The following is a 14928-nucleotide window of genomic DNA, read 5'->3' on the forward strand; positions in this document are numbered from 1 at the left end:
TCACTAAGCAGTAACTAGCGCACATTGGATTTTTTTTATTGCTAAAGATGGATTTTCCTAGATCTTCAAGTTCTCTTGCTCTCTTTGTCTCCATCAACTTGCTCTTCTTTGCACTAGCAAGTGGATGCTACACATGTTCACACCCTACTCAACCTAAATACCCTAACTCATTTTTCCCTTTCCCAAACCCTAACAATAATAAGGGATGTCCAAGAGATGCATTGAAGCTTGGAGTATGTGCCAAGATTCTTAATGGACCCATCGGTGCTGTGGTGGGTTCACCGCCGGACCATCCGTGTTGCTCAGTCCTAGATGGACTCATTGACCTCGAAGTGGCGGTTTGCCTTTGCACAGCGATCAAAGCTAACATTCTTGGAATTGACCTTAATATCCCAATTTCACTTAGCTTGCTCCTTAATGCTTGCGAGAAGACTCCACCCTCTGACTTCCAATGCTCCTAATTAACTAAATAGCTACCTTTGAATCTTGATCAATTTATTAGCATGGTTATTATTATTTGCATGTTTTTCTGGCTTTTATTGTTGTGATAAGTAGTAGTGTTGTTTAATTTCTCAGAGTGCTATTAGTGCTTGACACACTGACTCATTTAATTTAGCGAGTGTATCGTTTTCTTCTTACTTTAATTTCTAGTGGAAAAAGTCTTGAATGACTCTTTAATGTATGTCTACTTTTAATTCCTTTATTTTTTTTGTAAAGGTTTTATTTTTTTAACTTCCAAAACTGAGAAAATATTTATTTTTATTCATTTTTAACTTATAAGTATGTCCTACTTCAAGTAAAAATTAGAAGCCAGTATTAATTTTGGCAGAATATTTTTCTAGACAAAATACTTTTGACATGGTGAACTATTATATTTTTTGAAGTTTTAAGTCGGTACTAAATAGGTTTTGTCAATATTATCATTTTGTTATTTATCTCTATTATTAACTTACAATTTTAAAATTTAACAAGTAGAATAATTTAGGTAAAACAAAACATTTTGAAACCTTACAATTTGAATAAGTACTGAAAATTTAAAAGACACTTATTCTTCAATGAAGATAGTATGCTTTATTACTGAAATAAAATGAAAAGAAATAATAATATTGTTGATTATCCTATAATAATTCCCAAAACAATTTTTTCACATGTATAAGATAATTATATTTTGCCATTGCAGTTGCCGTGAACCAACGTTTCAATCAACAGTAATACATATCCATAAAACTAGGTTTGAGTGTATAAGTTATATCTCAATATTTTCTATATTGTAGGAATAATAATAAAAGGATGTGATTTAAAATCAAACCTTAAGAAATAAAAGTCTACGATCAAATCCATTGATATTTTATTATTTTCATGAGGTTTGTTTTCCATTGTTTTCAACAATTAAGACTTTCACTTTTCTCACTTGGTTCTTAATAATGTTATTTTTAGATCTACTCTTTTTATGAACAACAAATTTATTAACATAAACGTGCACATTAGGTTTTAGGTGGGCTCAAAATTTATTTTTATGCAAAGCATCTTTATTTTAACCATATACTACTCAAAATTAATGTTAAATTTGTTTAAATATGGACTAAATAATTTTAAAAATTAATATTAAATTTATACTTTTCACTGAATTTGAAAAGCACTATTGAACTTTTTATTATCCTAACTTAACTCATCAATAAGTCTTGTCTCTTTTTTCTTGGTTAATAATTGATGTATTTTTTCATATATAAGTGCGGTCAAATTCTTAAAAAAAATTTGAACTTCTTTACACGTGCTCTAGTTACTGATAGGACCTTTTGGAAACGTAAAGTTTTCATTCTGCCTTCTTTCTTTAGGATGTCCAGATTATCCTCCGTTTCGAGCATGTATCATTCCCTTTTTTCTAAAAAAATTTGCCATCGAATTTGTATCCATATCAAAAAGAGAAAGATTACAAACATTAAAAGTACTTGAGACATTATACTCACCTAATAGATCAATCTTGTAGACATTATCATTGATCTTCTTAAGCACTTGGAATGGGTCATCTCCTTTACTCACCTAGTAGTAAAGTATAATAATTTTGTTCCCAACTTATTCTACAATACTTTCTAAAAATAACTATAAAAATTTACATTATGATAAAAAATAATTGTTTGGGGAACACTATACAAGCACATTGACTTCTCTGAAGAACACATCAGCAATGTTTGTTGCATCATTAGATTTATGGCATGTAATGAAGTGAGCCATTTTACTAAACTTGTCTACCACAATAAAAATACTATCTGTACCATTTTAAGTTCAAAGCAAACTATGAATATTGGTCCAAGTTACCGGGTGATAAGGCACCCCTCCGATCTAATTGTCCGAGCCCTATCCTTGAATAATCACACCGTAGACACATAACTGGATTCTTTAACCATTGATGCTTAGAGCTTTGCAACCTTCTATCTTTATCTTAGATATCATTCTTTGATTTGTTTCTTTGCTATTTCTTTTTTCTCCTTTTTTTTCTTTCAATTCAAGTTCAAGGATTTCTTTTTTGGTGAGAAATCTCATAATACTTTTCTAAGCCTCGTGCTTATAAGGAATTGATGAGAAGTCGAACATCGGTTAGGATAAGAATTGCGTTGCGAGTATAGCCCCAATCGACAATTACGACCCACAATCAAAGTTTAAATAAAGATTATCACAATCAAAACAAATATAAATCGAGAGTTTTAAATTCCGGATTGTCTTCCCTCGGACTAGCAACTAGGTGTCACACTTTTGGTTATGAAATTAATGGCAATAAGAAGAAAACAAGATTAAAACTATTGAAAATGGAGTGAGAATTAAGGAATTCTATCCTTGTCATAACCACAACTATGACAATTACAATGAGTTAATCTCACTTCGTCAATCCCTAACATCGAGGAGTAAGTCAAGCAAGCATAATTGACCTTAATCCACAAATCCTAGCCAACTTACTAATTAACTTAGTAAAAAGCTAGCGTTAGTAGAAACAGGAGCAAATAACAACCCAAAAATTACCATTAAATATCAGACATTATGACTCTACTATTCTAACTATTTGTTTTCCAAGTCAAGGAGTGAAGAATCTACTCAAAATTCATAATTGACATTTTCACAAACACTTGGTAGACATAATAGCAAAACATAGAAAATTGCAAAAGATAATGAAAACTATAATCAATATATGCACAAAATCAACAATAGAGACTCAATCAAACATATATTTACCATAAAGACCAAATTCATAAACAAAAGATTCAAGAAATTAAAATTGGAGATATTAACAAAGTAATTTTAACTATAAGAAAAATGTAACAAGAGTAGTGTAATTAAAGAGAAAAGTAAATGTTACTTACAATGAAACAAACAAATATCCAAGATCAAAATTCTAAATTGGAAAATTCTATTATAAACCCTAATAAAACTTAGGAGAAAATTTAGAGAAAACCCAAGAAAACTAACTAAAACTAAAACTATGGTGTCTAATGTGCTCTCTCTTCATGTGGAATGTTTTCCCTTTAATATAACTTCTATTTCGACTTAAGAACTTCCAAATTTGGGCCAAAAGGCCCCCAAAATCGCGAACCACGTGATTTTTTAATGAAGTCACGCGTCAGGACTTGTGCATACACACAGGGTTGTGTGCGTACACACAGGGTTGTATGCATACGCACACTAGTTGATTTTCATCTTGTGCGTACGCATAGGAAGGTGTACATACGCACACTGGAGTGTGTACTTCTCCTTTGTTTTCTTCATGAAATCTCTCATTGTGCATGCTTCTTTCCACTTCTACCCAGTCATTCTTGCCTATAGGACCTAAAATCACTCAAGAAAATATATCACGATATCGAATGGAATAAAAAAATAAAATTGATTAATTTAAGCATAAAAAAACATGTTTTCAAATTTAGACACAATTTAGAGAGAAATCACAAAAGTATACTATTTAAGTGAATAAATACTGGTTTATGTGCTGAAATCCATTCAATTCAAGCCAAAATTTACTATCAAATATAGACTCATCAATTTTTCCACACTTAAACAATAGCATGTCCTCATGCTAATCACAAACAAGGAGAAGGATCAAAGGGCAAATAACTTATTCAATGAAGCTATCTATTTATGCATGCAATTATACTAAATGCTATCTATTTCTATCTATGCTAGAGTTCCCTATTGAATTGGCAAAACAAACAACCAAAATTCCAAGCAAGCACATGGACCTATAGGGATAAACAAAGAGATATTTTAATGCAATCATGACACGTGAGCATTTTATACCCCTTTTCAATAGCATTTCTAGAGTGTTTTTAGATATATTTTACTAAGTTTTACTATGTTTTAGTGAAAAAATTATCGTTTGGATACTACTTTAAGTTGTATTTTTTCTATGATTTTAGGTGATTTTTTGGACGAATTTGGCATAATCTTGTGCAGAGATGAAGAAAGGATAGCAGATGCTGTCAATTCCTGACCTCCGTGCATTCCAACAAACTTATCCTAAGCTACAGAGGTCCAATTGATGCATTCTTAATGGCGTTAGAAAGTTAACTTTTAGAGCTTTCCAGCAATATATGATAGTCTATACATGTTATCCAAAATCACTACCAAAATTGGCGTTAAACTTCCACATCTGGTGTTTAGTGCCCAAGAAAGACTGACCCTCCAAGTTGAATGCCCAAAACGGGCATTCAACACCGGCTAGGGAGTAGAGGACAGTGAGCTCACCCCTATAATGAGTGTTCAACACCCATATCCCCAAGTTGAACGCCAGGCTTGACCGAAGCACATGACCAAAGTAGGCCCAAAGTGGATTTTAGCACTCCTTAGCTTATTTTATCTTATCCTTTACTTTTTAGATTTAAATTAACATCTTTTAGAGTTAGTACTTACTATTTATAGAGGAGATTACTTAGATTTATGATCATGGAGATCCAGACAGATCTTCTTTTACGTTTTCTCTGTAAAGTATGAGAACTAAACTTCTTGGTTAAGGTTAGGAGCTCTGCTTATTTTTATGAATTAATATTATTACTCTTCTATAATTAATGTTTGATTCAACTCTAAGGTGTTATTTTAGTTCTTAATTCTATGAATCTGGGGTGGAACGACAGTATGACCCCTTATTCTACATGAGCACTTGTGATTCTCGACAGAGTTATCTCACTTGGGCTATAGCTTGAAAGCACGCCTCCTAAATTGTAATTACCTGGGCTAATTAGATATGTGACATATAATCTGGTTAGTTTTGGGGTAATTAAGGTTTTTGTGGCGCTACACTAGATCTCTGAGCTTTAGCTTCTGATCTGAAAGAATTGACCTTGTCTGTGGCATTTTAGTAATGTCAGGGGAGATTAACTCGCTAAGACATTAGGCCTTAATCACTAATGGTTTTCCATGGAATGAATCATTCATTGTTAAGATCGTGAGTAAGAGGCATTAATCCAGAAAGATGAGCATCTTCGAGGCCTTAACTGTTTTCATATATTATCTCTTTATTAATCTTTAATTCCTTTTCTTTATTTTCTTGTTAATGCGCATTCAACAACAACAACTCTTTTTCTATTTACCTGACTAAGTCCTGCAAGACAACTATTGCTTGCTCAATCCAACAGTCCTCGTGGGATCGACCCTCACTCACCTGAGGTATTACTTGGACGACCCGGTGTACTTGCTAGTGAAGTTGTGCGAGTTCTAATTTTGCGCACCAAGTTTTTGGTGTTCCTCTAGTGTTTGATTCTTTTCTTTTTGAATTTCAAAAAAAAAATTAATAAGTTTTATTGTATTCGAAAATCTTTTAATCTTTTTCTTATCTTGACTTAAAAATTTTAAGTTTGGTGTCCTATTGGTAATCTTTTTGTTTAAACTAATTTACTTATTTATTTTTTTTTCTTTTATCCTTTTCTTACATTTTTCCTTGATTTTCAAAATTTTGTTATCTTATCTTTATTTAAATTCAAATTTTAAAAGTTTAGTATCTTGTTAGTTTTTCTTTCTTTCAAATTTGAATTTCAAAATCTCTATTTGACTTTCTCTTTCTAATCTTCAAAAATTTTCAAAATCAAATCTTCTATCTTTATTTTCAAGATCTTGTTAGATAAGTGTTTATTTTATTTTATTCTAATTTTAAAAGTTTGATGTCTCTTTAACTTTTCTTTCTCTTTCTTCTTTTTCGAAAACTTTTAACATCTTTTTCTTTCTTTATTTTCAGAAAATTCATAGCTTAAAGACACCTCTATTTTTGAATTCTCTTTACTTTATCTCAGTTGATTTCTTTATTATAATTTCTCACAGGGAGTCCTCTATACTCTGACATAGAGACTCCTATTTTTTCCTTTTCTTATTTTGTTTTTTCTTGTTTATGAGTAGGAACAGGGATAAGGAATTCCTTTTTGATCCTGATCCTAAAATTGAGAGATTCTTAAGGTGGCGTTTGCAACAAGCTCAAGCTAGAAGAGCCGGAAGGAACCTCACAGAATCTCTAGAGCAAGAAGCTAAAGATACAACCACGGCAGCTAACCCAAACGATGGAGGAGATGCAAGGAAGGTCCTTAGCTCTTATACTACACCCACATCTGACTTCTATGGGCACAGCATCTCCATACCTACCATTGGTGCCAACAACTTTGAGTTTAAGCCTCAATTGGTTACTCTAGTACAACAAAACTATTTGTTTCATGGACTCTCGAGGAGGACCCTAACAAGTTCATATCCGATTTCTTGCAAATATGTGACACTGCCAAGACTAATGGTGTCAACCCAGAGGTTTACAAGCTCATATTGTTTCCCTTTGCTGTGAGGGACAGAGCAACGCTATGGCTGGATTCTCAGCCTAAGGAGAGCTTGGATACTTAGGAGAAGGTGGTCAATGGATTTTTGACCAAGTTCTTTCCACCTCAGAAGCTGAGCAAGCTTAGGGTGAAAGTCTAGACTTTCAAACAGAAAGAGGGAGAATCCCTCTATTAAGCCTGGGAGAGGTACAAACAGCTGATCAAAAGACGCCCTTTTGACATGATCTCAGAATGGACCATGTTGGAAATTTTCTATGATGGCCTTTCTGAGATGTGACGAACAGATTTCTATCGGTAAAGAAATTCACAAATATAATCGCGTTGTAAGTATAGTTTCTAAACCAACAGAAAATCCTTTCGTGCAAAAGTTTTGTTTGTCACTTAAGGAAACCCAATAAAAATAAATAACCGAAGTATTCAAACCTCGGGTCGTCTTCTCAAGGAATTACAGGAAGGTGCGTTTTATTATTGATTATGGAAAAAGTATCTTTTGGGGTTTTTAAATAGGTTGAACAAGAAAAGTAAATTGCAAGAAATTAAATTAATAACTAATAAAGCTCTTGGCAAGGTATGAGAACTGGAAGTCCTATCCTAGTTATCCTTATCAATTGTGATGAGAATTGGCTTTTGCTCCCACTTGATCAACCTCTAACTATGAAGGTATGTTAAGTGGATAAATCAATTTGATTCCTCAAGTCCTAGTCAATTCCCAAAGAAAGACTAGAGTTAGTGGAATTCAAGTCAATTAGCAACTTCCAATTATCAATCAACAAAAGAGATTGATAACTCAAGAGTCTCTAATTACTCAACCAAAGCCAAGAATATAGAAAGCTCAAAAAAATCATAAATCTAAAATACCTCAAATTATATTTAAACATAAATTCAAATCTAACATGAAAGGGTTCATAAGCCAATTTGGCAACATGAGTCAAATACAAGTAAAAGCATTAGAGTATCTAAAAGTAGAAGAGAAACATAAATTAAAGTAACATTGAACCTGTAATTTGAAAAGAAGTAATCTAAACATAATAGAAATCCTAAATCCTAATCCTAAGAGAGAGGAGAGAACCTCTTTCTCTAAAAACTACATCTAAAAATCTAAATTTATGAATTATAAGCTTCCTCCATGAATGGATGCATTCCCCCACTTTATAGCCTCTAATCTGTATTTTTTGGGCCAAAAAATGGGTCAAAAACATCCCAGAAATCGCCCCCAACAACAATTTTTGGTACGTACAGGTCGCTGAAAAGTCACGCGGAAGCGTCGTCCACGCGTTAGCGTGGATTGGGTTTTTTCCAGGTCATGCATCCGCGTGATTCACACGTTCGCATTGCCTGGCTTCGGAGCTGCTATTGCAAATTATATCACAAAGTTAGGAAGGAAAACGTAAAACATGCGATTTCTATGAATATGCATTGGTGCCAAGGGCACGCTTCCAGCTATGCTCCCGCGTGACTTTCTGTTCAATTCCCTTTCTTCGCTTATGCACCTATGACACGGACGCGTCAGCGACGCTCGCGCGTCGCATGCTTCTTTTTTTTTATGCAGAATGCAAAATGCAGATGCTGATGCTGATATTATGAATGAACACTAAGAAAAAGAAAAAAATAGAATAAAATAAAACTAAGAATAAAACAAAACAAAATAAAACTAAACTGAAAGAGAACGACCATACCATGGTGGGTTGTCTCCCACCTAGTACCTTTATTTAAAGTCCTTAAGTTGGACCTTTGGTGAGCTCCCTGCTATCTTGGCTTGTGGTTGAATTCATCCAAAAATCTCCACCAATGTTTGGAATTTCAGTAGCCTCCGAGATCCCAAACTAGGCACAAAGAGCCTTCAAGAAGGATTAAGCAAGTGACAAGGCCCCAAGAGTGCTGATTGCTAGACTGAATTCTGGGGTCCCAAACCTTGCTTTTGCACCCGTCGTCTTGTTGGCAATATTGTTCCATCCGGGTGGCAAGCAGTCTGAATTATCACTAAAGTGGCCAAACAACATCCTAGACCCATTCAATTGAGCTCTACACCAACCATTGCATTTAAACTTTGAGCACACAACCATGTTGAACCTTACTTGACAACTCCAACCACTAACCATCTTCCTCTTACTCTTAATGCCACAAAGAGCTCTAAGTTGACCATCCGTCTCTAGAAGCCTATATTCAAGTGGGAAAGTAAAGGTTAAGGATAAGAATTTTACCCACTTGAATGTTATATTAGACGGTAATGGCTTTGGGAGAGGTGTTTCTAATGATCTTGCAAGCTCAACTCCCTTGTGCTCTTCTTTGAATTCTTCTACCTCCTTGTAAGCTTCTTCAATTTAACCTCTTCCTCTTGGTAGCTTTCTTCCAATTCAATCTCCTCTTCATTGCTTTCCAAGGGCATGGGAGGTTGTGCTTCTTCTTCCTTAATCTTCATGACAAGTCCAATGGGAGAGGATTTAATTGTAGATAAGGATTCATGAATTATTGAGTCCATCTCTTGATCAACCTCTTCAAAGTCTTCAACCAGGCTATGCCTTGGAGGTTGTACACCCTCCTCAACATTAATTTCAAACGTCTTTGAAGGAGGCTCTATAACTTGACTTTCCCATGGAGGTTCAGCATCTCCTAAGTCTTCAACTACTTCTTCCTCTTCAATAATTACGGCTTCCTCCAGTTGTTTTAGCATAAAATCGTACTCCTCCTTGATGATTTCCTTTCTATGACAACTTCCTTCAACTACTCCTTCATCTTGAAGGGTCTCTCCTACCTCCACATTTTGGGCTTCCTCTTGCTCCTCTGAAAATAGGACCGCGTGTAACCGATCTATCACCTCCCTAAGACGATCTCTTCTCTCTTGTTCTATGTCACTAGCATAGTTGGGATCGTGTTGCTCTTGGGTTGATGGATGTGGGTGTTCTTCCATAGAGGGTGGTGGTGTACTAGAGCTTGAGGGTTGAGTATTGGAGGTAGAGGGTTGGTCCATGCGGGATATAAGATTTTGGAGTGTAGAGGTGAGACCAATGAGAGAGATAGGTGTGTTCTCCATGGAGGTTTGGGGTGGATAGGAGGGTTCATTATATTGGAGAAAGGGTGCATGGTAGGAAGGTGGTTCTTCTTGGTAAGGATATAGAGATGGTGTGTATTGAGGTGGTGGTTCTGGGTGTGGTTTGTTCGGCTCATAGTGTGGTTGGTATGGTGGATATGGATTAGGGTCATATGGGGGTGTTTGGTGGTAAGGGGCTTGTGAGTTTGGTGGTTCAAAGCTATGCTAAGGAGGGGGTTCATAGGCGTATGGTGGTGGTTGTTGATAATCAAAAGAGTGCTCACCATAGCCATCATCTTGGTATGCCTCTTGGAAGGATTCTTGGTCATAGTATGTTGGTGGAGGTTGTTGCCAAGAGGGTTGATCAAATCCTTGCTGCTCCTCCCATCTTTGGTTGTCCCATCCTTGATGCATATTCTCATTGTAATCTCCTCTTCCTGCAACATAATTGTAACCAGACTCATAGCCAAAGTTGTGAGAGTGCATAGTAGTGAGAGAAAATAAAAACAAAAATTAATAAAAAAAATTAACGAAAATAAACTCCTAAAACTTAGAAACACTGACAACAATATAAGATAAAGATTTGAAAAAGGTTTAAATTTTTGAAAAGGTTTGATTTTTAAATTTAAATTTTGAATTTTGAATTTTGAATTTTGGAATTTTAAATATTGAAATTTGAAATTTTGATTTTGAAATAAGATAAGATAAGATTTTGAAAAAGATATGATTTTTGAAAAAGATTTGAATTTTGAAATTTAAAACTAAGATAAGATAAGATAAAAATTTTAAAATAAAAATCTGAATTTTTTTTTGTAATTTTTGAAAAAATTAATTAAAATAAAGAGAAAAGATATTTTTGAAATTAATGAAGAAAGAAAAAAATAATAAAATGACACCAAACTTAGAATTTTTAGATCATAGCAAAGAAAACAAATAAGAAAAATATTTACAATAACCAATAATAAGGGACACGTTTGCAACTCCCCAGCAACGGCGCCATTTTGACGAACTGATTTCTATCAGTAAAGAAATTCACAAATATAATCGCGTTGTAAGTATAGTTTCTAAACCAACAGAAAATCCTTTCGTGCAAAAGTTTTGTTTGTCACTTAAGCAAACCCAATAAAAATAAATAACCGAAGTATTCAAACCTCGGGTCATCTTCTCAAGAAATTGCAGGGAGGGGTGTTTTATTATTGATTATGGAAAAAGTATCTTTTTGGGGTTATTTAAATAGGTTGAACAAGAAAAGTAAATTGCAAGAAATTAAATTCATAACTAATAAAGCTCTTGGCAAGGTATGAGAACTGGAAGTCCTATCCTAGTTATCCTTATCAATTGTGATGAGAATTGGCTTTTGCTCCCACTTGGTCAACCTCTAACTATGAAGGTATGTTAAGTGGATAAATCAATTTGATTCCTCAAGTCCTAGTCAATTCCCAAAGAAAGACTAGAGTTAGTGGAATTCAAGTCAATTAGCAACTTCCAATTATCAATCAACAAAAGAGTTTGATAACTCAAGAGTCTCTAATTACTCAACCAAAGCCAAGAATATAGAAAGCTCAATAAAAATCATAAATTTGAAATACCTCAAATTATATTTAAACATAAATTCAAATCTAACATAAAAGGGTTCATAAGCCAATTTGGCAACATGAGTCAAATACAAGTAAAAGTATTAGAGTATCTAAAAGTAGAAGAGAAACATAAATTAAAGTAACATTGAACCTGTAATTTGAAAAGAAGTAACCTAAACATAATAGAAATCCTAAATTCTAATCCCAAGAGAGAGGAGAGAATATCTCTATCTAAAAACTACATATAAAAACCTAAAATTATAAATTATCAGCTTCCTCCATGAACGGATGCATTCCCCCACTTTATAGCCTATAATATGTGTTTTTTGGGCAAAAAACTAGGTCAAAAACAGCCCAGAAATTGCCCCCAACAATTTCTGGTATGTACAGGTCGCTGTAAAGTCACGCAGAAACGTCGTCCACGCGTTAGCGTGGATTGGGTTTTGGCCAGGTCACGCATCTGCGTGATCCATGCGTTCGCGTCACTTGGCTTTGTGGCAGCTAGGGCAAATTATATATCGTTGCATAGCTCCGGACGTTAGCTTTCCAACGCAACTAAAACCGCCTCATTTGAACCTTTAAAGCTCAAGTTATGACTGTTTGTGTGTGAAGAGGTCAGGCTGACAACTTTGGCAATTCCTTTAGTTTCTTGTATTCCTTCCACTTTTGCATGCTTCCTTTCCATCCTCTGAGCCATTCCTGCCCTGTAATCCCTGAAATCACTTAACGTACATATCACAACATCTAATGGTAATAAGAGAGGATTTATATTAGCAAATATAAGGCCAAGGAAGCATGTTCACAATCATATCATAAAGTTAGGAAGGAAAACGTAAAACATGCAATTTCTATGAATAAGCGTGAGAATAATGGATGAAAAATCACTCAATTTAGCACAATATAAACCATAAAATAGTGGTTTATCAAGATGTCCAAGATGTTATTGGACCACTCTGCAGGTGGCTCACTCCACATGAAGAAGACGCTTGAGGAGGCACAAGAGCTCATTAAAATGGTTGCCAACAACTAATATATGTACACTTCTGAAAGGAATCCTGTGAATAATGGGGCTGCTCAAAAGAGAGAAGTCATGGAGGTGGACACATTAGACACCATCTTGGCTCATAACAAGCTCATGTCCAACAGATCAACATGATCTCCCAGCACTTGAGTGGGGTGCAGAGCTTGGCTGCCAATTCTCAAGAAGCAGCTTGTGAGGGAGACGCCGGTGACAATGCCTGGACCACCATGGAGGGGGTGAACTACATGAAAAATTCCTTTAGAAACTCCAATAATAATCCCTAATCAAATACTTTCAATTAGAGGTGGAGGAATCACCCTAACTTCGGATGGAGAGATCAGCAGAGGCCTCAACAGGGCTTCAACAGCAATCAGGGTGGAACGAACCAGAATAGGTTCAACAACGGACCGTTCCAACCCTTTCAGTAGTAGATGAAGACACCCACACAGAGCCTCTTTGACCTGGCTACGATAGTCTCTAACCTCTCCAAAACCACTTAAAGTTTCATGGCAGAAACTAGGTCATCCATTCGGAATTTGGAGATACAGGTAGGTCAGTTAAGCAAAAGGAAACCCGAGGTTCCTCCAACACTCTTCCAATTAACATGGAAGTAAACCCAAGGGAAGATTTCAAGGCCCTAACTATGGAAGCTGAGGCCGGACCAAAGGAGGACAAGGCTGCTAAGGAACTGAAGGAGAACAAGGCTCAGGAGGAGACTGGGAGTGTCACCATACATGTCCCTAAGAGAATGGAAGAGCCTAAAGACCAACTATCTCTAGACGTGCAAGAGGAATCTAAGGAAGAGCAACTTGCTCGAATCTTGGCAATCCTTAGGAACTGCAAGCTGTTGGAGAAGAAACCCCCTTATATGACCTGTTTGAAAAGTGCTATCTCTGAAAACACGGTTCTGAAGGGGGATGAAACAGTGGTGCTGACCAAGTAATACAGCGCCCTAGTGCAAAAGAAGCTGCCTTAGAAGCTACCAGATCCCAGAAGCTTCCTTATTCCATGTACTATAGGGACTATCACTTTTGAGAAGGCATTGTGTGACCTTCGCTCAAACATTAATCTTAGGCCTCTCTTTGTGATGAAGAAGCTGGGAATCCAAAAAGTGCAGCCTACCAAGATCTCACTGGAAATGGCAGACAAGTCCCTGAAATGGGCATATAGACTGGTGAAATACGTCCTTGTAAAGGTTGAAGACCTTTACCTCTCTGCAGTCTTTGTGATAGTAGACACTGGAGAGGATAGGGATAACTCCATCATCCTTGGAAGGTCATTCTTAGCTACTATAAAGGCCTTGATTGATATAGAAAAAGGAGAGCTGGTCTTGAAGCTCTGGGATGATCATATCCTGTTTAAGATTCCCAACCCTCACTCTCTCTCGGACAAAAGAAATACTACTGTGCAACACTTAGTGTTTCAGCCTTCTCTCTCAGTGTAGAGCATTCCAAAGCCCCCAAGTATCAAACCTAAGTTTGGTGTTGGGCATTCACCAACCACGGAGGAAGGAGGCACTAATAAGAAAGTACCCAAAGGTTGGAGGAACAATAAGATTCCAACTAAAGACCTCTCACCTGGCATGAGAGTTGTCTTCACTAGAAGTCCAGTCATTCCACATACGGTGACTTGGATCCTGTCTCTGGAGCATGTGGAGCTGATTCATGAGAGTACAGGAAGGAGGTTCACCATGAAGGGTGAAGATCTGATCCCCTATCAACCTCTGTAATGGAGCTGTTCGTCAAGCTAATGACGGTAAAGAAGTGCTTGTTGGGAGGTGATGCGTGAGCATCTTTTCTATCTTTTCCTAGTGAATTTGCTTTCAAATTGTTAATTAGTTTAATCAAGATTTAACTATCTTTTAGCCACTATGGATGCTACTTTGAGTTTTGCACAATTATGTTTATTTCAGGTAGCATTCGGATAGATTTGATGGAGTTTCTGTAGAAAAGGAGAAAAAAGTGAATAATGCTGTCAACTCTGACCTCCCTTTACTCCAACAAAAATAACCTGAGCTATAGAGATCCAATTGACATGATTTTAGTGGAATTCGAAAGCTAACTTTCAGAGCTTTTCAACGATGTTTAATAGTATACACTTATTTTCTGGTTTACTCGGCTATGGTGGCACCTAACTTGGGATTTTCCACGTTAGGCGCCAAAGGAAGACTTACACGTTGTTGCTTGTATCTTTCCCAAGCTTCATAGAGGGATTCACCTTCTCTTTGTCTAAAGGTTTGAACTTCCACTATAATTTTTCTCATTCTCTGAGGGGGAAAGAATTTAGCTAGAAAAGCATTAATAAGCTTTTCCCAAGTGTCTAGACTCTCTTTTGGTTGAGAATCCAACCATATCTTAGCTCTGTCTCTTACAGAAAAGGGAAAAGCATAAGCCTGTAGACTTCAGGATCTACTCCATTAGTCTTAACAGTATCACAAATCTGCAAGAACTCAGTTAAGAACTAAAAAGGATCTTCAGATGGTCCAGTGGAAGTCCATGGAACTTGCAAACT

The 14928-nt window shown here is 35.9% G+C and overlaps 2 protein-coding genes across 2 annotated transcripts; both read left to right on the forward strand.

The window, feature by feature from the left end:
• LOC107486586 (14 kDa proline-rich protein DC2.15) lies at window positions 1-682 on the forward strand. The gene has a single exon (XM_016107144.3). It carries the CDS (start codon window positions 48-50, stop codon window positions 459-461), a length of 414 nt encoding a protein of 137 aa, XP_015962630.1. The 5' UTR covers window positions 1-47; the 3' UTR covers window positions 462-682.
• Window positions 683-13021: 12339 nt separating this feature from the next.
• Window positions 13022-13861, forward strand: LOC107486222 (uncharacterized). Its single transcript, XM_016106780.1, has 2 exons — window positions 13022-13345; window positions 13457-13861. The coding sequence occupies exons 1-2, from the start codon at window positions 13022-13024 to the stop codon at window positions 13859-13861; spliced, it is 729 nt and encodes a 242-aa protein (XP_015962266.1).
• Window positions 13862-14928: the final 1067 nt, after the last annotated feature.

The sequence above is a fragment of the Arachis duranensis genome, chromosome 1 (genome assembly GCF_000817695.3).
Source record: "Arachis duranensis cultivar V14167 chromosome 1, aradu.V14167.gnm2.J7QH, whole genome shotgun sequence".
In the NCBI taxonomy this organism is placed as follows: Eukaryota; Viridiplantae; Streptophyta; class Magnoliopsida; order Fabales; family Fabaceae; genus Arachis; species Arachis duranensis.

What these genes read in the sequence shown, in the direction of transcription:
- LOC107486586 (XM_016107144.3), top strand. Translation starts at nt 48, where the DNA reads ATGGATTTTCCTAGATCTTCAAGTTCTCTTGCTCTCTTTGTCTCCATC.
- LOC107486222 (XM_016106780.1), top strand. Translation starts at nt 13,022, where the DNA reads ATGGAAGTAAACCCAAGGGAAGATTTCAAGGCCCTAACTATGGAAGCT. An exon ending in TGAAGGGGGATGAAACAGTG is followed by an intron (nt 13,346 to 13,456) that starts GTGCTGACCAAG and finishes ACTTTTGAGAAG; the next exon opens with GCATTGTGTGACCTTCGCTC.